This window comes from Castanea sativa, chromosome 6, assembly GCF_040712315.1.
Source record: "Castanea sativa cultivar Marrone di Chiusa Pesio chromosome 6, ASM4071231v1".
Taxonomy (NCBI): Eukaryota; Viridiplantae; Streptophyta; class Magnoliopsida; order Fagales; family Fagaceae; genus Castanea; species Castanea sativa.
The window spans coordinates 26,874,809-26,898,232 of NC_134018.1; the positions used below are offsets into that span (position 1 = coordinate 26,874,809).

General features: G+C 34.3%; 2 protein-coding genes and 1 non-coding gene across 4 annotated transcripts; 1 reads left to right on the forward strand and 2 right to left on the reverse strand.

Annotated features, from left to right (window-relative positions):
• The first annotated feature begins 2,758 nt into the window (after nt 1-2,758).
• On the forward strand, nt 2,759-5,690 carry LOC142640918 (transcription factor TCP4-like). The gene is made up of 2 exons (XM_075815238.1): nt 2,759-5,328; nt 5,405-5,690. The coding sequence occupies exon 1, from the start codon at nt 4,018-4,020 to the stop codon at nt 5,278-5,280; it is 1,263 nt and encodes a 420-aa protein (XP_075671353.1). The 5' UTR covers nt 2,759-4,017; the 3' UTR covers nt 5,281-5,328; nt 5,405-5,690.
• A 1,876-nt stretch (nt 5,691-7,566) lies between these two features.
• Nucleotides 7,567-16,387, reverse strand: LOC142641027 (protein IQ-DOMAIN 10-like). Of its 2 annotated transcripts, XM_075815380.1 has the most exons (7): nt 16,257-16,387; nt 16,071-16,105; nt 15,506-15,618; nt 13,219-13,386; nt 11,040-11,315; nt 8,188-8,301; nt 7,567-8,102 (listed from the first exon to the last, which is right to left on the reverse strand). In XM_075815380.1, the coding sequence occupies exons 3-7, from the start codon at nt 15,578-15,580 to the stop codon at nt 7,818-7,820; spliced, it is 918 nt and encodes a 305-aa protein (XP_075671495.1). In that variant the 5' UTR covers nt 15,581-15,618; nt 16,071-16,105; nt 16,257-16,387; the 3' UTR covers nt 7,567-7,817. The 2 variants fall into 2 exon arrangements, with proteins under 2 accessions (XP_075671495.1, XP_075671496.1); XM_075815381.1 differs by lacking the exons at nt 16,071-16,105; nt 16,257-16,387 and adding an exon at nt 15,932-15,950.
• A 162-nt stretch (nt 16,388-16,549) lies between these two features.
• TRNAI-UAU (transfer RNA isoleucine (anticodon UAU)) lies at nt 16,550-16,623 on the reverse strand. The gene has a single exon. It is a non-coding gene; the product is annotated as a tRNA-Ile (tRNA).
• Between the last annotated feature and the right edge of the window lie 6,801 nt (nt 16,624-23,424).

Below are 23,424 nucleotides of genomic sequence, written 5' to 3' on the forward strand. Positions count from 1 at the left end.
TATCATCATGTACCATGGAGAGTCAAACTTAAGCACATTCATCAGATTCAAATTTCACATAATGTGCATTGTCTAATGTATTACTCTCTTGTAGAACCTTCTCTTGATGTTTACACTCTACAATAGGTTATTTTTGTTGATCGAACTTTAAAGCAATTCCTGTTGCCTGTTGGCATTGGTATTTCTTGTAATTCGTCCAACCTTGAATTTTGAAGGAAATTTGAATCTTGAATTAACAGATTTCGTGGATTTTGTTAGGACATATGTGATTGATGTTAGGAACATATGTCAACATTTTATGTATTGGCTAATCCTTTGACAAAACACACTTTACTTGTAATTGGGTAGATCTAGGATGTGTTTTATACTTCAAGGAACAAAGTTTCAAGTTCAAGTGTTAAAGCCATGCAAGTCTGTCCAAGAATCAAGTAAGAAAGTGCTAGATTTTAAATCTCGACAGCTAGCTCGACAACTAGTATCTATCGAGGTTTAAAAGATGCTGAAGCCCGTGACTCGACAGCTATCTTAATAAATGGCTATTTATCGAGGTTTATGAAACTCAGTTTTTCAGAACTGTTTTTCATCCAATCCGTGAGTATGTGTTTAGGCTTTCTTTTCTCACAACTCTAAACATATATAAGGATTATTTTAAGGGCCGTCACATAGAGCATAGTTGCACAAGAGCACAATTCCACAAGTGTGAAGAAAAGTGTGATTGGAAACCTAGTTGCCCTAGTTCATCTTGAAGAAGCTGCTGTGTTTATATACCATAGGGTTTTGTGACTAAGTAACTTCATGATCTTCATTGTGTGATGAACTGAAGAACTTTGCAGCCAACATCCTTCTCAAGTTGGTGATCAAGTCGCGTATTAGGATCCGCGCATCTATTGGTTAGTCAGGTATTGGGAGCCGTGCATTGAAAATGAGAGATTGTCACTACAGAACAAGTCCAATTGGGTATTGGGGTAAGGGTTCAACTATAGGTTGGTATAAAGTACTAGGATTCCTTTACTTGTAACCACTTGTTTTAATAATAGTGGATTAATTGGTTGATTCATCACAAGAGATCAATACATTTTTGGCCTATCAGATTTAACTGTTAAACCCTATTTTTTTGTTGTTGGTTTCAATCAATTTTTATTGGGTTTACCAAATCTAGTTGAGTTTTAATTGAAATCTAATTGTTTAATCAACTTAATTTTAGTCATATATAAAAAAAAAAAAACCATGAAATTCCCTTCAATATGACTAATTACAGGAAAAATCATGCTTGAATCGTTTGAGATATCATGGAAATATGAAAATTACTAAATTGATGGGAAATGTACATTATTTCATAAAAATCTGCCATTATACTCCTTTGAACTGTCTTAGGACACATGCCCTAAAATTACAATTTAATTTTGAAAATTATTTCATGTTTCAATAAGTACTTGTCATTATTTTTAATCCGGTTAGATTGCTATCAAAAGGAAATCTAAGTTTATTTGAATTGGTCTTTGTATGTGAGAGTTTGGTATTAGGGGTTAATTTAGAGAAGAACTAGCCTAATCCAAACTGCCAGTACATTTAGAATACCATTGTCTAAGCTAATAATAGCTAACTAAGTGAAGTAAAGCAATAAAGCACTAAAAGCATGTAATGCACAGTGAACTTGTTAAGTTAGAGGAATATTGGGGTTACTATCTTTGTGGACTTGGTTCTGTCTTCTATCCTCCGGGCTTCTTTTGATGAAATAGAGCTATGTAGTAGGACCTTCTTAAAAGAGCTTTTGGTGCATATACTCCCTAATGATTCACACATTTCTTCAAATCCTAACCGTTTTTCTTTGTTAGATTTTGCCTAAAGATGATTTTGGTATAGAGCATGAAGAAACTGTTGTTTGATTCATTATGCCGATTGTTAAAACTAACTAGGTGCAGATCTACGCGTTTGTAGAAGTAGATAATTATTTTGTAACTATGATACAATGTATAATTAGTTCCCAAAATTTGTTGAAGATAATTTGTTTTCCTTAAAAATTAAAAAATTTCTAAATTTTTTTTTTTTTTATCTTTCTATCTCTATCAATATATCATTATATTATTTTTTGTGTAGTGTTTGATTGATATTATTCCTTTTGGGAACTATTTATAAAATATATATAATTTATTATTATTTGTAAAATATTTAGTAAATTATCATTTAAAAATAATAAATTTTAAAAAAATAATAAATTGCTAAATATTTCACAAACAATGATAGATCATATATATATATATATATATATATATATATATATATATTTCCAAATGTCATTTCGCCTACAAAGCCAGGTAGAAAATGTTGATTACATGAACCCAGTAGGATATTAATAATAGATAGGATTCCCCAAGCCTTTGGCCCCGCCCCCAAAATATAAGAAACTATCATCAGGGTTATTTAATTAGAAAACAGGACAAATATGTAAGAACATATTTTGTTACAGATTAAGTTAATTAACGAAGAAAAAAGAAACAAGTGTGGCCGTTATTATGCAATGTGCAGTGATCCCACAAACAAGAAAAAGGTCGGTTGGGAGAAGGGAAATGAGAAAAAACAAGAAAAGAAAAGAAAAGAAAAGAAGATGATGTTGTGTCTTTCAAGTGAAGCATTAAAGAGAGAGAGAGAGAGAGAGAGCGAGTGACCAGAAAAAGTTGAATGGGGTCACTTTCAAATGGGTTGGTGGTAGCATATAAAGGGTCTATATAGTCCACCGAAGCATCCAGGCACTCTCTTCAGCCATATAATCGACAGTTATAACTTCTTACCAAGATGTAAAAAAGAAAAGAAAAAAAAGAAAAAAACTGAACAACAAAAAAAACAAGTTTAGGGGTGAAAGTTGTAAGGGAGAGAGGAGGCGAGGAGCTAAAAGTTAAGGTGATTGAATGAGTGAGAAAGAGTTTGGGTTGTTGTTATGTGTAGTGTAGCTTGTACAAGAACAGCAGGAGACGCAGTGATGAGATCACAGGGATCTTTAATCCTCTTTCTGACCAAACACTGCCACACTCATCACTGGCATCATCAAGGGCTCTTATAGGCCTACAAAGAATTCCTCTTCCCTATAGCCTCTACTTACTATTCCATCATCACCACCACCACCACCACGCAAATCTCACTCACACTCTCCTCTCTCTTCTCTCTCTCACTCACTCACAGTGCCTGTGTGGAAAAAATATGGAAAATTTGCAGGAAGTTTCCCAACAAGATCCCTCTTGAAAGTGGGTGTTTCTAGTTCCCTGGCTTGCTTGGTCAAGTGGGGTATTAAATAATTGACCCTATTTGTACTGCTTGGTACAATAAAGAGGCACAATTATCAAAAGCTGTGTAAAAAGACAGAAAGAGAGAGAAACGCAAAGAGATGGGTTAGGCTGAAAATAGAGTTCGTTTAGGCTTCTGGGTCTTGTTTGGTTTTCTTTATTCTTTTATCAGAATAGGTGGGGGGGGCTTTGGTTTGTGGTGTTCACATCCTCAGTAAATGGAACTGGGAAAACTGAATGGCAGGGCGTTTTGGGAGAGGCATCAGCATCAGCAGAAGTATCAGGTTTCAGAGTGGTGGCAGTTGCACAAGCAGCAAGAGGGCAGTGCTAGTACTACTGGGAAGGAAAAGGAGAGTAAAAAATCAACAACCCACTAAGAAAAAGTTTGCTGTTCCATTAAAAGCTGGAAGAGGAAAAGCACAAGGGACTGAGTCTGGATCCTCAAAGGAATCATCATTATTACCTAAATTCAAGTCACTTAGAAGAACAACAACACCATCAAGATTCTCCATCACAACAAAAAGAAAATCATCATCATCATCAACAGCACCAAGACCCAGTTTTCCATTTCCAGCAATACCTCCATCAATACCAGGACCAAAATCATCAACAGTTTTTGTATGGAGGCCTAGACTCACTCTCACAACCACAAACCCCAAAGAAACGCTCTCACTTTTTAGTTTCAGCTTCAGCTCCAGCTCCACCTCCTACTTCAACTTGCATCGAATATGCAAGAAAAATGGGACAGAACCACCACCAAACAACAACATCGACAAGATTTGGGATAAGAAGCGGAGGGGGCGAGATCGTAGAGGTGCAAGGAGGCCACATTGTTCGCTCTACTGGACGCAAGGACCGCCACAGCAAGGTCTGCACCGCAAAGGGACCCAGAGACCGCCGTGTACGCCTCTCGGCACACACCGCCATCCAGTTCTACGACGTTCAGGACCGCCTCGGCTACGACCGTCCCAGCAAGGCCGTCGATTGGCTCATCAAAAAGGCCAAAGCCGCCATCGACGAACTCGAAGAGCTTCCAGCATGGAAGCCCACCACTGTGACCATCTCACAGCAACAAGACCAGCACCAGACCCAGATACTCGACGAGAACCCGAATCCAATTGGTATTCCCTGCAGCGCGGTGGATACCATTGCTTCTGGCAGTAGGACAGCAACTACAATGGTGGGTTGTGATGGTGGTAGAGTTTCAGATACTAATATTCATAATCTTCACCATCAAATGAGCGAGAACCCGAATAATAACAGCAGTAGTAGTTCGAGCTTTCTACCACCATCGCTGGACTCGGACTCCATTGCTGACACAATCAAGTCCTTTTTCCCAATGGGTGCATCTGCTGAGACCACACAGTTTCAGAATTACCACCCACCACCAGATTTGCTGTCAAGAACCAGTAGCCAGAGCCAAGATCTGCGGCTCTCACTTCAATCTTTTCACGACCCAATTCTTCTGCACCAGCACCAAGCCCAGACCCATCATCAGAATGAGCATGAGCATATGCTCTTCTCCGGAACCACACAGTTGGGTTATGATGGGTCATCTGCTGGGTGGCCTGAGCACCACCACCACCCAGCAGAGATTAACCGCTTCCAGAGAATGCTAGCTTGGAATGCTGGTACAGGTGCAGAAACTGGTAGTGCCAGTAGTAGTGGTGTTGGTGGTGAATTTGTCTTCAATTCGCCACCTACAACTTCCACCCAGCAACTGCTGCAGCCGTTTTTCGGCCAAAACCAGTTTTTTCAACAGAGGGGACCCCTTCAGTCCAGTAACACACCTTCGGTTCGCGCTTGGATAGACCCGACAATTGCCACTGCCGCTCATCACCATCTTATTCCACCAACATTCCATCAGTCTTCCATTTCAGGCATCGGATTCGCCCCTGGCGGATTCTCCGGGTTTCGAGTTCCAGCACGCATCCATGGTGAAGAGGAACACGACGGCATCTCCCATAATCCGTCCTCTGCTTCCTCCAATTCTCGCCATTGATTGATTGAAAATTAATAATAAAAAACCGGAATTCCCTCTCTTTTCAAGGTGCTACTTCAAAACCCAGTTCTTGAATTCTTCTTAATATGCTTCCTCATTTCTTAATGTTAAAATGCTTATGCAGGAGTCTTCTATCTTCTAGAAGGAGGCTAAGAAAGTAAGCTGTTATGCCGATCGAGAATTAGTAGGGAGGAGAATGTCTGGTCAATTCAATCGATGGTGCTTGTACCGTGGGGAGAAGAAATCTGAGTGCATTTCAGGTTATTCAATCCGTGGTTTGTTTAGCTTCTATCAGCTGATTGTGTTTTAGCTGTGTTGTTATGTTTGCGTGGGCTCTTAAAGCTCAAACGCTGTTTAATCTTTGTTGAATTGGATTGCTAAGCGTTTCTATTGTGAGACTTTTTTTGTTATGTCATGCTGTTTGCCTTCAGCTTCCATTTCTGGAGTTTCAACTGTTGAAATTGCAACTAGTTTTTTCCAAGAACTGTTTGCTTTCATTTCTATTTTGAACACTTAAGTCATAAAACACAGGCACTTTTTTTTTCACCTACTTTTAGTAATGGTCAATTTCGGAAGATGATGTGAGGAAGTTTCTTTTTGACTTTTGATTGTTTTGTTCCTTTACTGCATTCCAATGGAACAGTTCAATCGGCCTCAAGGATTTCCTTAAACTTGCAAAAGAATTGAAAGAATACATTATTATTTTCATCAATTTGGTTGCTTGGGTTTTGGGAGCACTGAACTTGATGTTTCTGATGGTAAGTTTAAGCACATTCTGTGAGTATTGAACTCACCATCCACTTTGTTCATACAAGGAAAGAAAATGTCATTTTAGTTACAGCTCGTTGATGGTTGAAAAGGAGTAGAATAGTAATTTATTCCACAATAATTTCTCCTCCCAAGTTGAGAAGGAAAAAATGTGAAATTTCCTTAAGCAGGTTCTTTATTGTCCATCTCTAGGAACTTTAGTATATACTATAAACTAACTTGAAAAATGTTTATTATGAATGTGAATCTGCCATATAAGTCTTGAGAACCTATTTACAGAATTAATGCAAGTTGGATGAGCCTTTTTATTTTATATTTTGAAGGACAAGTTGGATGAGTCTTAATCAGGCCTCAACTTAAATTCATGAACCACACTGAAACCCCTGTGTGCCCGCATTATTACAAATCTTGTTTCTCTTATTCAGCCTATGTGTTAGAGCTAGACTGTCTTCAAAAAAAGTTAATTTTAGGTTGTGCAATAATGAGGGCATAGATCTGAATTACAAGTTGTCAAAATTTTCACATTGGCATTAAAGATGAGGTTGGGTTGGTATCTAAGATGTTCCATGATGATTATGACGAGTATGGTTGATAAATATACATAACAGGCTGCGTGCCGAACTTGTGGCACTAAGTGGAGCACATCTGAAGTAGGAACCATGAAAAGGGAATGGATTGTACTCAACCTGCTTAATTATGGAAGAATGCAAAGATGGATACCACCAAAATGTGGTAGTTGGCCATCTGTATATGGTCCCCTACGCTGTAAAATCTCAGTGCCTAATTGAATTCATCAGTCTTAACCAGGAGCTTTCTTCTACTCTTTAGGGGAGGAGGTGGGAAAAACAGTTGCCTTATGTTGAGATTGTGACATATGCTTTATGATTGTTGTTACTTATGGTTTGTTAATAGTTAAAACGCACGGCAGAGGAATGTGGGTGAAGCATATGTAAATAAATGGAGAAGATTTTAATAAACCTTTAGAATTAAGAAAGCCTGAAAGTTTAGGTGGCCAACCGTATTGCTAGTCCTTGAAATGAGAGTAATAAAATCATGAGTACTTGGTGGGGAAATTGGTACGCATGAGCAGAAGAATATGTAGATTAGTGGGGGAAGAATGGTAGAGGAGAAGAGGAAAAGGAGAGGCTGTAGTATTCTTGATGCATATCAAATACCTAAATTAAGGAGGCAAATGAAGAATGTATTATTGTATGATATAGTTTATATATAATGGACGCATGAGTTGGATTATACTTTGTTGAATATTCTTTATGTGGTGTAGATATAAATATTAGAGCTTATTTGCCTCTGCATCATAATCTGATATTCCATTGCTTTCTTTCACGCTATGAATGATTGGAATCCGTACTATTTGGACCGCTCTTTGTTAAAGCTTCATATTTTAAAAAGCCTTATGATCGAAGAATCCAAATAATTGAGTTCAGAATTTTCCATCATAGGCTACACGACAATCAGAATAAGTTTATATGTTAGGGAAATGAATTTTAAAGACAAAGCCAAGTTAAACACGCATTTTAATATATATGTACAATGTGTATAATTATATTACTGACAATCCAACAATAATATGATGTCAGTTATCTTATTTACACACAAGGACAGATTCATACCAAATCCAAATGGGCAAATTAATAAACCAAGATATAAAACAACCACAATAAATTCATGACAGAAATTGGTAAAGCTAAAATCTTTGAGCTGGGTATGTCTTCAATTTTAAGCCAACATAAAGATGATTCTTAGGCAGCTTATTTTTCAGCAGCTGGGTAGACCAAGTTTTTCACTTTTGTGGTTCCCTTCCCATTTGATAAAGCAGGTTTGAATGAAACTGATAATTTCTTCTCTGGCTGGTTTCCAATTTTATATAATTTGCTCTGCTTGGTTTGCACTTTCTTCGATTCAGGAGAATGTACATGAACCCGGATCTCCCAAGGGCGGGCAGCTATCCAGCGCTCCATCCAGCTCCAACCCCAGTTTTCCTTGCCAAGACTGTATGAAGCCTGGCCTAGATATTGGCTAGAGTTGGCCCTCCACTGCTAATCAAATTTATGCATTAATTTTCTATAACTCACAACCATTAGTATTAAAACTGAGGATGTAAGTGTTCTCAGGGCAGACCTGATGAGAGAAGGCATATGCCATGGTTCGCTCACGCTTAATTGCGGCTTCTTCTCGCTGTTGTAACCTGGAAAGGATTTCCTCCATGGTTTCAGAGCCACCACACCATTCCACCTATTAAGCAAATTAACAATTGTTAAGCAATGGCCATCCATCCTGGATGTTCAGATAAGGTTAGCTTTTAGCTGTTTTAAGGAGCTTAGATGCTTTTGAAAGCTGCGTAAGCGAAAATATGAAACGATATGCATAATAAAATAAATAACGAAAGCAAAATAGCTAATATGCTTTAGTTGCATGGGAAACGGGAAATATTTCTAAAAAGCTAACCACACATACTATGTTACTATTTGCCATTAATACAAGTTCCTTCTTATAGCCCAAAAACCATAAACTAATGTTGTTATGATTTTAGTTGTTATGATCTTAGTGTCCCATATGAATTAAGTATAAGCTTAACCATGTGTTTATAAGCTCTTAGACACTCTCCCCTTGCAAGCTGGTTTTCAAGGATGAGTTCTATACCCTTGTGTTTGTAACATTTGTAATTATAACAAATATGCTTTAATAGAGACTAGAGTAATTATAAAAAATGTGCTTTAACAGAGAAGGTGAGTTCTACCCATAAGCTTATTCAACTTTTCGGGACCAAACTATGGTGATGAATTTTGAGCATGCCATATGTTTTAATAATTCACAATCTAATTTTCTGTTTTTATGTTTTGCAAGTTCATTTCCAGTATATGTATATCCGCTTGGATGTGCTTCAAAACAGCCAAGCAGCCATTGCTCTAATTAAATTAAAGCTATCTTCAAGGGCGTAGCTAGGATTTTCCACTTTGGAGGGTCAATTATTTATTTCTATGCTAGTCATAACTCATAATTATTACAGTAATTATATTTTATATATAATAGTCAAATTTAACATCTCAATTTTGGTACAACTTATAAGGCACCTGGATTCAAAGGGAAAACAAAAAATCAACTAAAAATATATAAAAATGAGATGATGATAATGAGAGAAAAACATATGAGGAAAAAAATTGGAAATATGAGAAAATGATCAAATTTTGTGAAAAAATGATGATGATGGGACTTGAATAAATGAATTTAAAGGCTAAAAATTAAAAGAAAAACACACCAATTCGAGCAACGCTCATTGCATTTAAAAATTGAAAACAATAGGAACAATTTCCTTTTTCTATTCTTAGAAAAAATAAAAAGAAAGACACCTGGAGATTAGAGATTTATAAGATTTTGGTAGAAGTGTATGTATTGTTGGGTGGAGTCCATTTGAGAAACTAACTAAATATTAGAATTGTAAATGGCTAAATGCAGTCATTATTATATTTTAAAGGGAAATACCATAAAAACTGACAATGAACATATTTCCATGACATTTTTTTTAAAGGAAAGTCATTATCCAAAATCAGATTAAAGAGAAAACTAAGCAAAATAACAGTAAAAAAAAAAAAAAGCATGAATTGTGAAGGTGATGAATATTCATAGCTGATTGGAATTCTAAAACCAGAGATTATCTTTTGTTCAATAGTTTGGAAACTCCAGGTTCTTGGCATGTTCTGCAAGTAGGTGGGCCACTTGGCTACTTTCTCTTTTATTGTAATTTAAATTGAGTTAAAATTAGTCTAGAGTCTAGACTCATGTATTACCAATTTTCTTCCATTGACAGCAAGAAGGTTCTGTGAAATTTTTTAGAGGGGTCAATCATTATAATTTGTAAGGGCCAATTTATTTTTATATAGCACTACATGAGGATTTCAAAAGTGTTGGGGGGGGGGGGGGGGGGGGGGCGGTGGGGCAGGGCCCCCCAAGCTGGCTATCTTATTGATCACAACCCGAGAATGGACGCTAAAGGAACGCATACGCATAGCACGAAGGAAACTAGGAAAACCGTGCTAGAAACTACAAAGCAATGGCCACACTACTTCCCTCCATAAAACCTAATTCAAAGTGCGATAATAGGCAACACAAAGTTTTATTACCAAGTCTAATAGACATCAAATTGTAAAAATGACTGCTAAATATTACTGAAAACCATTAGTTTCTCTTCAAACATTTTCAAGACTTGATGTTTGATTGTTAGCGAGCTAAGCATTATGTCAAATGCTCCTAGCTAGTCATGGTCACGACTACAAGATCCAATATCCAACACAACTAGCTTTGCTATATAGATGAAATAAGAATATAAGATGCACAATCGAGGAAAATAAAAAAATGTCTCCCAACTGATTCAAGGGACAATATATAGGACCAGAAATCTATGTCTTAAAGGATGATACAAGGTAGCACCTTGTTCTCAATTATGTAACTAGTTAGTGTAATTAGGCTCAGCGGGGAACTCACTAGTCACATATGCCTGGCCTTTAAAGCTTACTCACTCAACCCCTTCCCCTAGTCCCAGTAATCAATACTATGTATAGTTGTTCTAATGAAATGTCTGGATTAGCGAACCAAATACATCAATAAACACATATTTAGAATTTAAACCACATGATATGATGATTTGTTGATCAATTTAATAAATGCAAATACCATCAGAACCAGTATAATTACAAGAGCAAGAAAAGTATGAGATGACCTTATCCGAAAAAAGTATTAGCAGAAGAAAATTTACTGATTTCAAATGCCATAGAAAGAGGATTTAAAAAAAAAAAAAAAAAAAAATTGGTTTCTGACTCCTAATAAATCACGTTACTAAGAAATTAACTATAATTACATTGGCCTCCCACCAAACGAGAGGCTGCACAAGACTGGCAGCAAAGTACTAACAATTATTATAGGCAATAAAACAAAGCAGTAATGACAATTAGGAGATAGTCACAAACTCACAGTACCTCGAGCTCATGGAGCTTAGCTTCAAGCTTTAACTGATTTTCCAATTTCTTTTGCCTAATTCGACCTTCTGTGACCATATGGAGTCGGCGAGCTCTGATTTGGTCTTGTATTCTACTCCATGAATGTATATAATTCAATGCAGTTGATGCTTGCTCTCTGACATTTTGATCTTGAATGAAGCCCTGAAATCTTACTGTCCCCATTGGATGGCATAATGTTTCATTTTTTGATGGTTGATGGCATAACATTTTTCTTGCCTGTAACATTTTTCTTGCCTGCATAAGTAGAAAGAGAGACTTTGATGATGGAGATTCAAGTTCACCATAAGTGCTAATGGGATGAGCTTTAGCCCACATATGGAAGCACCATTATACATTGATACAAGTTTTTACTATTTCCTATGGCTTCGTGCCAAAGATAACTGGGATTGAAGTTATCTGATATGGAGATGCAATCCTATTACTACAACGTGTTGAGGTGGGCTTAAGCATACAGTCATAAAGGCAATTAGAATGGTAGCTTCGTATGCTCAAGACAGTTTTTGTTTTTTGAATTCATAAGGTGATAAACATGTTTGGTTAAAAGTAAATAGTTCACAATTCACATAGCACCTTTTTATTTACTTTTTTTTTTTTTTTTTGAGAGAGAGAGAAGAACAGCTTAATAATAATAACAATAAACTCTAACTAGCTTTCTCTGCCCGTTTGCATAAATTTCTTAAGACAGTCTTACTTGTTGGATTTACAGTTTGTCAATGATCCTGCAATTTAAAACTTAACAATGATACTCCAATATATTTGTAGATAAATACCAAAGATCCTGATCAATGCTGAAAGTTGTCCACCCGATGAATTTCTCATGCTTTTTCTGTGATAGGAATTCTGCCCTGGTAACAAAGTCGTAGTATTCCATTTACACAACGGATGTCAAATAAGTCAAGTAGAACTATCATTTCTTGTATCTTTTTCTAAGAAGAGAAGAAACATATTACCAGGAGAATTGGACTGTTAACATCATGCAGTGGCACTTGTATTATTAATTTCACTGGCAAGAAAATTAAGGACACTACAGACAGACACTGATTCCTATCTCCGAGGTTGATGTTAGGGGTGAATGAGGGAAGGAGAGCCCAGATATTCAACTACTTGATTTACTTAAAAAAATTTACTTGCCTATTTTGCTGATTTGAACTAATAATATCATTTGTTCAGGTTCTATTTTCTTATTCTTCGGTGATTTGAACTATGTCATCAGGTATTTCGAATTTCATTTGAGAGAATGAATCAATTAAGGAAGTATTTTAACATCCCAGAAACAGTGAAAACTTTAGCATATCATGTCACATATCATAACTATCAGTTATAACTCCTAATTTAATAAATACCTCCAAAATAAATCTACTTGCCTAATTTCTTTTGTTATTCTTAAATTGTATGCTCTACATTGCAATCCTCTGTATTTAGTCTATGGAAAGCTTACTATACATATTCATTAAACTCATTAGTTATTCCTGTACTCAGAAATATGCAGAAATGATCTTTGGTGTTTTAATATGCCAATCAACATACTATACTTGAGGGAACCAGCTTGAATCTTATGCCTTCTACATAAGAGGTTCTAAGCTATGGTTTAATTTATCCTTTTCCATAGTAAAATGAGGAATGATATAGAGTTAGCATTTTGGGGAAGTGCCATCTCACGTGATGCTTAAATTATATATATAATGGGACAATAACATGGTGAGTTGGTGACACTCCCTCAAAATCAAAATATCTAGGTTGCGACAGAAAAAGTTGAGACCTTACTTGGGAGTTGGGACATTAGCTTGATGTTCATATATTGCGGGACAAATAGAGTAGCATATACTCTATTTGTCCCTTAATATATGAAATGTTTCAAATGGCACGATTATTAATGAAAAGATAAAAATATGATGACCTTCTTAGACTGTACTTTACTTTATAATAGAGGTAGCACAAATTTTGACAAGAATCTTGTTTATTTTTTTTATAAAAAAAATGTGAGGATGATATAGAAAATTGAACTTCTACTATTGGAAAGTTATATATATATATATATATATATATATATATATATATATATAGAGAGAGAGAGAGAGAGAGAGAGAGAGAGAGAGTCTTTTTACGACAACCCAAGAGGGAAATGTTAAGGGAGTACCATATATGCCCGAAATGCAGCTTGAATCCGAGTGGCAGCTATATTTTTTATTGGAACTGGTGGAGCATTTGGAATTTCAATTGGACCACCATTGGAAGAACTGCTTGACTCTCTATGAGACTGATTCTTGCTCTTGGACCCATTTGATTTATCAGTAGTTGAGTGCACCTATGTTGAATAAGTATTAATAGATTAGATTAAGGAAATAGTTATCAAAACAAAATTCAGATATGATAGAGAGATTTGATATGCAAGTGCCAGAATAGCATTAATTTCACAAAAAATTTTCAACGTAGTTTTTAGTTCCACTTCCAAGTGATTGTTGAAATCTTCCTGTCATTTATTTATCCTACATCGATGGACTTAAATTAAGGAAAAGCCTGGTCAATTTGGCGACAAAAAGAAGAAGAAGAGGTATTTGTTTCTTTTTTCTTGTCAAAGATATTGCATTCATTCAAGAAAAATAATACAGTACATTGGAGATGCTAATCCTACTAAAAGATCTATCAAGGAGCATTAACAAACAACGCTGCAAACTTAATTTAAGTGGCGTTTGGATTCACGTTTGCTGAGTTTCATGTTTCCTTCTTCTTTTTTTTTTCTTCTTTTTTTGGCATGATAAATGTCACTGTTTCATGCACTGTGAACAGTAGTCGCAGTTGTTGAGTTTTCTCTCGTGAACAGTGCATCTGTGCACTGTTCACGAGACCCACAAATATCACTTTTTAGCAATTTTTTCTATTAAAAATAGGTCTCACGGTACTATTCACATATTTAAAAATTATTTTGTTATAGTGTTTTCAATTTTTAATTTTCATTTTTCAGTAATAAGTTCTATCCAAACGAACTCTTACAACGTAGGAGGGAGTAGGAAATGAATTAATATTCAATGATTTTTTTAAAAAAAAATTCAGCTTTATGTTATTGTAACTAATTGGTATTGTCTTGTCTCTTTTACAAAAGAATCAAAGCTAAAATTCTCCCTCTCCACTTCTTGTGACAATTGAATTTTTAAATTAAAAAAAAAAAAAAAAAACCTCTTTTTGCTGTCCAACTCAACTGTTACATTATTTTAATTTTGCAGGATTTTGTTTACTACTAAGTTAGAAGTTAAAAAAGAAATCCTGACCTTTGAAAATAGAATCTGATGGTTTCCACATACAATTTTTAAGAAATGCTTTGTTGCTTCTATAAGAACTGATAAATCTGAGAGCACCTAGAATCATTTTGAATTATGACAATACAAGGGGGAATCCAAAGAAAAACTAGATAACTCTTGAAGATATTTTGGTCCTTCATTACACTCAAGATATTGTATATATCTATACTATTAATAACCGGATTCCCTGATCTTCAATATTTTGCGTACTAAAATACTCTTACACAAATTCTTAAATTCTCTAAAATACCTTTATGTTATAGTTAAATAATTTTAAATTAAAAAAATACAAACTAGTTAAAAGAGTAATTTATTGTTTTTAAGTTTTAGATTTTTTTTCTTTATCTTTTCAATTCCGTCTAAAACTTAGGACACTATCTCTATCTTATTTTTAAACATTATTCTACATTACCTTATCTTTTTCTTTTTTGAAAAAAACATAGTTATTTATATATCATTTTTAAGCATTATAACTCTAAAAAAACAAATAAATAAAAAATAATATTATTTTGCACGTGTGATGAGTCTAGTATTATCATGTTGTAATTATTGTATGAAATTACTAATTTTTAATGAATGACGTTATTTCACTGCGCACCATTGGTGCGGTGGTCACTCTACAAGTATAAGTGCTTATGGGGTGTAGGGCACAAGAGCCGAGATTGAAGTCTCCAAGAGAGAGCTTTACACATATATACACTTAAATTAGGCTAAAGTAGAAATTCTATCTTGTATAAAAAAAAAAAAAATGAATGACCCTATTTAAAATTATGATGCCCATTAAAAAATGAAAGTCATTCTATAAATTTATAAAAAGAATTTAAGACAATTGAATGTTTCTTTCCTCTTTTTTTTCTTACTTAATTTTATTTATTTATTGAATACAATGCCTAACTATTTGGATTGGAATTCCCACCCCCAAAACAAAAACAAAATTTGAGTTAAAAAAAAAATCTACAAAACTTGAATTGCTTATATGTCACTCCGATAATAATAATAATAATAATAATAATAATAATAATAATAAATCTCCCACCTTCAAAAGTTATGTCCTCTCATATAGGCAAAAAGGCATACGAAAACACTCGGTTCATAAACTGTGCATGATAAACATATGAAAATGTTTACCTTTGCTTTTTTGGATCTGTCTTCCTTCACTCTTCTTAGGCTAATTATTGACCTAAAACAGTCTCCAGAACCCATTTAGAATTCAGAAGATTGCAACGGAGCCCAAGGCAGACCTGGCACAAAAGGTTTAGTTTCCTCAGCCAAGGCAATAGATTTCATATATGTCATGAGAAAGACATTAACAAGAAGGTAGGAAAAGAAAACAAGTAAGAGCCACAATCGTGTCGGTGATATCCAGATCTGGTGTTATATAAAATACTACATCAACACTTCAAATCCAATTCCAAGAGAAAACTTAAACTGCAACAGCCAAATTAAGAACCAAATATGGGTATCAATCATCTGCACAAGAATTGAAAAGCCACAAAGGCCATAGGCCTTTTCTACTTCTAAAAATGAAAGGTCATCAATATCAAGGGAGGTTACCTATGCCTCACAACACCATTAGTCCTGTAGAACAAACGTAATAAGCTAATAGCATCTGATACATTAATAAAATTTACATATATAAAATATTTTTCAATGAATGCAGAAGAAATATATATGCATGCTTCATCACACTCACGGCAATATTCTTCTTCTCCAGACTCTAGGTGTATGCTACACAATTCAAGACACAAAAAAAAAGAAAAAGCAATTGATCAAAGAACATAATTAATTGAATAAAAAAACTATAAATAAATGTAACAACAATTAATAATAATTAACTCAGAAATGGGAAACAAATTAAGATGGCTTAAGGGATGCGCACCAGAGAAAATGGGTTGGAGTATAATTCAAGAAAAAGGCAGAGATGATGTTGGCGCTTATAAATAAATAAATTAAAGGAGAGGAGAGGAGGCATGGTATCTCTCTTTCTACAGGGTCTCTCAACCTCCAACTGACAACGCAACTAAACTGAAGCTGCTGTTTTATCTTTCCAAGTTCAACAGTCAATTATGTGTAATAGTGCAAAATATCAAAAGTATACTTATCACGTAATGTTATTTCATATTTGTACTTATTAATTTAATAAAAAAATTAACTCGTTAGTCGAGGGATACGTGGTCCCGGCGGGGCTCGAACCCGCGACCTTCGGCTCATAAGACCAACGCTCTAACCAACTGAGCTACGGGACCAATTGTTAGTTCCTGGCGTTCAAAAGCAACATCAAGGAAATTGGGTTGTGCGCTTCTACTTTCGCAAATACTATAGGAACCGAGATATGGGCCGCATTCGTTTTGGGATTGAGTTTGAGGCTACAGAAACAGATTGTCTTTTAAAAGCTTCTCCCAAATCCCAATGGTCAGGTTAGCTAAGCAATCAAACGCAAATAGAGATTTTGTTCATCATGTATGTCCATCCTTTTTTACTACCACTTATTTAGGCTTTTATGTTTTAGATGGGCTTTTTCCTAATTTTGGATTCTGAGCATTGAGGCAGCTTTCGGTTAAGCTCTTGAAGCCCATGTGTTGAACGCATACAAGCGGCAGAGAAGTTGTTGTGCTTAATTACCACTTCTAAAACAAGTAAACAGTGTGCATTTCGGCTTCTTAAAAGCTCTGAAGTCTGAAGCCATTTCTTTTCTTCAAGAGCCAAGAGAGTCAAATGCTTTACCATATCAATTTCTCCCTCTCTTGATTTATTGGCTAATTAATCTTGAGCCTAATACAAATTAATTTATTTCTATTAAATTAAGGAATAGAATAATGCACAAAGAGCTTTAGCTCTCGTTTGGGAGGAATGAATGGAATAGAATGAAAATAACAATTTTAGAATATTTTTCTTTTTCCTTGTTCGAGAGTTTAGAGTAATGCTACAGACATAAATTATTTTACAACATTTTTACAAAGTGCTGATATGGCCAACCTTTTATTGGTTTTTATTTAAACCTACCATTAATATTACTTTTTCATTTACCAATAATTACTTACCATATCAGTAGTTTTAAAATTTTTTATAAAATAGTTTGTATCTCTAGCATTATTTGGGAGTTTAAGTAGGAAAAAATGGAATAGGTAAGAGGGAACAAACATTCTTCTTTATTCCTATAAAATCTCAAATTTTCACTCTTCAAAATACTTTTTGAATTAGATTTGAAGGAATAGAATTAGATTTAATAATTTTTTTACTAAAACTCCCAAAATACCCTTGTATATTCAGCTATTTATTTTAAAATAGGGATTTAATAGTAATATCATCATAAAATGATTCCATTATTTTCCCTCTATATTATTTTCAAATAAGGTTACTTACATTCCATTAATTTCCATTTCTTTATTCTAAAACATCCAAAAAAGTTATTTAAGTCCATTCCATTCATTTCTTTTCAATTCATTTTCTTTACTTTAATACATTACATTTCTTTATAATTATTAATTTCAATTCCATTCCATTATCTTATAAACTCCCAAATGAAGCCTAAAGTAGCTTAAAATTTTAGCTTTCGTTTAAAATTTTCTTTTAGTTTAGGGGATCCCTAGAGCTTTTTAGCAAAATTTTCAAACATATAGCACTTCTTGCTAAAGAGATTTAAGGTCCATCAAAGTATGTCTAACTCATTAGTATAAATATGTTTTAAGGAGATCCTTAAAGTTGAATAACAGCTTTACTCAATGCATGAAGCGAGAAAGTTTTTTCAAAAGGGGCTAATGAGTGAAATTTAAAATATGTTTTTCATTTTTAAGAAAAATTGCAAGAGTAGGTAAATTTTTTTCAAAAGGGTATAATAAGTAAAACTTAAAATATGTTTTTCATTTTAAAGAAAAATTGCAAAAGTGGATAGATGTTTTAACCCAAGGGAGTTGGCCCCCATTTACTTCCCTCCGCTAGCGGCTTTAGGCTAAAGCTAAAATTTTGAGTTTTAGAGTTAAGGATCTTGAAGACACTATCTATGTTTTGGGCAAATTACATTCACCTCCATTGAGATTTAAGGAAATGAAACTCCCCTCCCCCCTCCCCCCCCTAAACTTGAAGGGAAAAACAATTTTCCCCCTTAACATTTGTTTGACCAAACTCTGTTAAATTAAAGTTGAAAATGTTGTATCTTAATTTGCCATTTGGTTAAGGGTAGATTTTCAAAATTACTCTCCACTTTTCGTTAAAAATTTCACTAAACCCAAAATTAATTACCGTCCATGCTTATCACATAAATTTTGGTGCAAAGCATTGGTGAGAGGTGCAATTAAAAAATTCAAGAATTTACAAACTTAAATAATATCAATTGGTAAGGTGCGACTAAAAGAGACTAAGCAGAATGTTTTATAATATGCTTTTTATTTTTTATTTTTTATGTGAATGCTCTTTTTACTAACCATGATTAAATTTTGATAAAAAAATTGTTAAAAATTTAGAAAATTTTGTTACTAATATTCATGAAAGGGGGGGCGGGGAGAGGGGAGTGTTTTTTCCTTTTAGGTTTAGGAGTGAGTGTCATTTCTTCAAATTTCAAGAGAGGACAGTGTAATTTGCACTTAAGTTTTTAATAAAAGTAATAAATTGACATAATAGCTGTACTTATTTTTCAAAATTGCACTTAACCCATTTTGAGAGAGAGAGAGAGACCAGTAATAATAATGATGATGGTGATGATGAGGATAATGATGATGTTCGAGTATGAAAATACAAAGCATATTTATTATGTCTTTTTTTAATATTTCTCACATCTTAAAGACCTTTATCAATTTGGTTCCCAAATGAGAATAACAACTTCAAAACACTTTATTATCATTTTGCTATTGTTGCAAACAGTGGCGGAATTAGGAATATTTTTTAGGAGGGGGTCAAGCTAAATATAACAATTACAAAATTCTTGAGTAAAAAAAAATTACAAGTTAGCTTTAATTCAATAAAGTTGTGTTCTCAGTTTTTTTATAGTACTAAAACTACTTATAATTGATCTTGAATTAAATTTTATAGTAGCCTATTTGTTTTATACACAATAAACCATCATTCAATAATTACACATGCTACTTTTTTTTGAGCAAAATTACACATACTATATCAAATATAAACATATTTTAAGGGAGGATCAATGAATATAAACAGTAAACATTGTTATCAAATTAAATATAACATCTTTCTCAAAAAAAAAAAAATATATATATATATATATATATAGATATATATATATATATATATATATATATATATATATATATATATATATATATAAAACATAAAATATTCAGTCAAAAATATATAACATAAAATATTCAGTCAAAAATATATAACATAAAATATTAGAAAAAGGTGCCAGCCATAAGTCAGTAATCAAACATGAACTGACGCAGTGGCGTCATCTATAAGCACTAACAAATTAAACACTACTTCAACAAAATAGAGACTTTACCAAACAGGGGAGATCTCAGCAAATAACAAAGCAAAAGGAAGAGAGATTTACTGGAGGTTGGAGCGGACGACAACAACAAAGCAGATTGTTGAGTCGTTGAAGTGTGGAGAAGGGATTTTTTTCATTTTATCCTTTTTTTTTTTTTTTTTTTTTTTTTCAAGTAACCAAACTGATAGTCTTCAACTGATAAATTTCAAGTTTGGGGATTTGTTATAGATATTTTTGGTGTTTGGATTTGAGGGGCTGATTCACCCCCCAAAAATATTGAGGAGCTACTGAGCATATTAGCATATAGCAAATTACAATGAATAGTGCTGTTAAAGTACTATGGGGAGTTTGGTACATGCATGTATTTTGTTTTTTTTGAAAACATATATAAAAATATGTGTAGGTGAAAAAGTGTGTAAAAATACGTATAATATTATTTAAAAACATGTTTTTTTTTTTTTTGAAATGATGTACCAAACATAACCTGAATATCTAAAAGTATAAGTTGTAAATGGTAGAGGGTTTTCTTCCCGTCCTAAAAGTTAAAATTTCATCTTTTCTTGAACGAGGTTTTGAGGAGCTTAAACCTCTTTTTGGTGAGTTACCATTAGTCCAATACCACAAACTTGTATTTTTTTTTTTTTCCTTAAAGAACATTTTAGAATGCCTCACAAAACTTTACAATTAGAGGAGGGGGGGGGGGGGGGGGGCGAATCCCTCTGCCCATGTAACTCTGCTTTTAAAATTAATACAAACTGAATCTTTAGCTTAAACCCTTGGTAACGTAGATTTGACTTACCTCCAGTACTTTTTAAACTGAACATGTGGATTTGACTCTACATTTTATTTAGTTAATGGGTGACATGACAGTCTCTCATTAAAACAAAAAGAGATTCTAGTTAAAAAAGTATTGGAGGTAAACCACACCCTAATAATGTAATACCAAAGCGGCACTAAAAAGATTAAGCCCATTAAAAAAAAAAAAAGACTCTTTAAGAAAGCTCTATTACAAAGCTATATGTAAAATTTGTTATCTTCTTGACAATTTTGTTAAAGAGATTACTTTTCCCCTCTTTTTGTTTCGACGTTAAGATTTCGCGGAAAATTAATAATTTTCCAAAAATAATTTTGTAGAATACTTCTTATTTTTCTATGTTTAATGATCTTAAAATGAGTTAAAATTTTATCTCCTAAATTTCTTTATTTAGCTTCGAGTGAGATAGAATTGTTTTTCAAAAAAATTTAGCGGAAAACAACTCTATCTCATGCCAATCTAAACAAAGGAAGTTAAGAGATATTTTTCATTTGACCTTTTTTTTTTAGAGAGTTTCAACTTATCTTTTTTTTTTTTTTTTGAGAAATAATTACAACATGCTGCTAACCCAGCAGCTCGAATCCTTTCAGCTACAAGGCCTTTGGCGAGTTTCAACTTATCTGATACTACCAAACAGAAGAAAATATTTAAAATTATCTTAGCATAAGATTTTCTATTGAAACAAATAGAGCAATTTGAAAAGCAATTTTAAGATGATGTTGAAAACTTATAATTAATTTTGACATTAAAATCATCTACTTCTAGTACTCGTCCCGTATTTCTTTGCAAAGGGGAGCTCTTTTAACAAAATTGTCAAACATATTTCCATTTATCACACATTTTTTTCTATAAAAAAAAAAATAAGTATAAACATTGACTTGAGTTTACCTAAAATTTTCTCTTTGTTTTAGGATAACAGCTTCTTTTTTTTTTTTTTTCTTATTTTAGTTAACCATTTTTCCTTTTCACTCAAATCAAAATCTTTATTCTAAACTATATGGTTTATATTCATTTAAATATATATATATATATATATATATTTATATTCATTCATTTTTTTTATTATTTATCTCACTTTAATGATGTAAAATGTTTTTTTTTTTGGGTTTGATCACCTATTTCATCCCCTTAACCTAAAATAGGGAATCCTTATCCCTCATGGTCCAAATCATGTTTCTAGAAACAAATAACATTCAATCAAGGCTAAAATTCAAAACTGACCCTCTAAGTTTCAACTTTTGTCATTTCAGTTCTTTAAGTTTTAGTTTTGTCATTTCAGTCCTTTAAGTTTCAAATTTTATCAATTCAGTATTTCTTTACTCTTCAGTTACTCCTACCGTTAACTAAACCAAAACTACACCGTTTTGGTTTTTTTTTTTTTAGAATTTCTAAGTTCTTAATTTTATTGAAATAAGTTAATTACAAAAAAAAAAAAAAAAAAAAAAAAACACTAAGGGGAATGCGGCTCCCTTGCCTGGAAATTAAAAACTACATTCCTGTTAATTGAAAGTGATCAGATCCAACATCTCCAAAAAGGCTCCAGTGTTCAAAATTGCAAGATCTCGAACTTCCCAATACAAAATATGATCTTATCCATCCCATCCACATTGTGACTCCAAGAAGCAAAATAAGAAGATGAACAAGTATGGGACTTGCTAGAATCAAATTATAGATATTCAAACAATGCATAACATGATAACAGTAACATTTGACAACACCATCGATATAAATTACTGAATTGAAAACTATATCAGCTCTAAGAACCCCTTAAATAGAATTGTACGGGCCTCACTCCCTGTCAAGCCCAATCGCCCTAAGGCCCATGAAGAATAACTCTTATAAGAGCCCCGCGCTGATCACACATGGTAACACACGTGCCGTCCAAGAGTTTTGAGCTTGGAGTGCTTAAAGCAGCTTGTGACGTGCCCCTGCCGAGGACAGAACTTACATGCGGAGTTAGTCCCAACGCCATTATCATTATCTCCTTCCCGCCACCAAACATCCACTTGGATGAAACGGTATTGGACCTCCCTTCCATTGCCTAGGGAATGCCCCTGCCGAGCATCAAACCCAGCGGTGGAGCCAGTTCCAATGCCACTCTCATTTCCTTCCACTTCCAACTAAACCCCCACTTATGGGTAATAGTATTGGACCCCTCCTTCCACCCACTAGGGGAATAATCATGACCGTTCCACTAAGTTTGGCTATAAATAGGCAGGGAAGATTCAATTGATGGGGTTGGCAATTTCAGAGGGAAAAGACTAGAGAAAGTAATATCCATCCTCCCCAATGAAGAAAGGGGAGAGTTAGTGAGAAAAGAGGGGAGGCTCAGGAAATGAGGCAGCCGAGCATAACGCCATCCATGATAGGAAATCCAAAAGCCTGATACAAATAGATTGTGAGCCCAAACTCCTTCCAGGCCCAGCAGCCTTATTTTGGGATGCACAATTGGCACCGTCTATGGGAATCTCCTACGTAGCTGTGGTGCTATCTTGGCACGCTCGTAAGGATGTCTGAAAGCAGACAGAGAAGCCATGTAGAGAGCGGCACTGGAGGGTCGTCGCGGGGGTCTACATGGCGAGAAAGGAGGCAAAAAAGGCAGGAAGACAGAGGGCATGAGGAGGTAGAAGAGTCTGGGCCCGGAGAAGGGTTGTACCAAACCCTCCGGACAATGTCTGACGCCTTGGGCCGCAGCCGCCTAGACAGAAGAGACCAGGAGCTTGAACGGAGGGACCAAGAGCTCGAGCGCCTGCGCAGGGCAGTCAGGGATTTGGAGTTGCAAGCACG

Bases quoted from the DNA above. Each gene is read 5' to 3' on its own strand.
- LOC142640918 (XM_075815238.1), top strand. From the start codon at position 4,018: ATGGGACAGAACCACCACCAAACAACAACATCGACAAGATTTGGGATA.
- LOC142641027 (XM_075815380.1), bottom strand. From the start codon at position 15,580: ATGGGTTCTGGAGACTGTTTTAGGTCAATAATTAGCCTAAGAAGAGTG. The intron at 13,387-15,505 runs GTAAACATTTTC...TATTCAACATAG, and splicing joins ACAGATCCAAAAAAGCAAAG to GTGCACTCAACTACTGATAA. The intron at 8,302-11,039 runs GTACTGTGAGTT...TTTGCTTAATAG, and splicing joins CTAAGCTCCATGAGCTCGAG to GTGGAATGGTGTGGTGGCTC.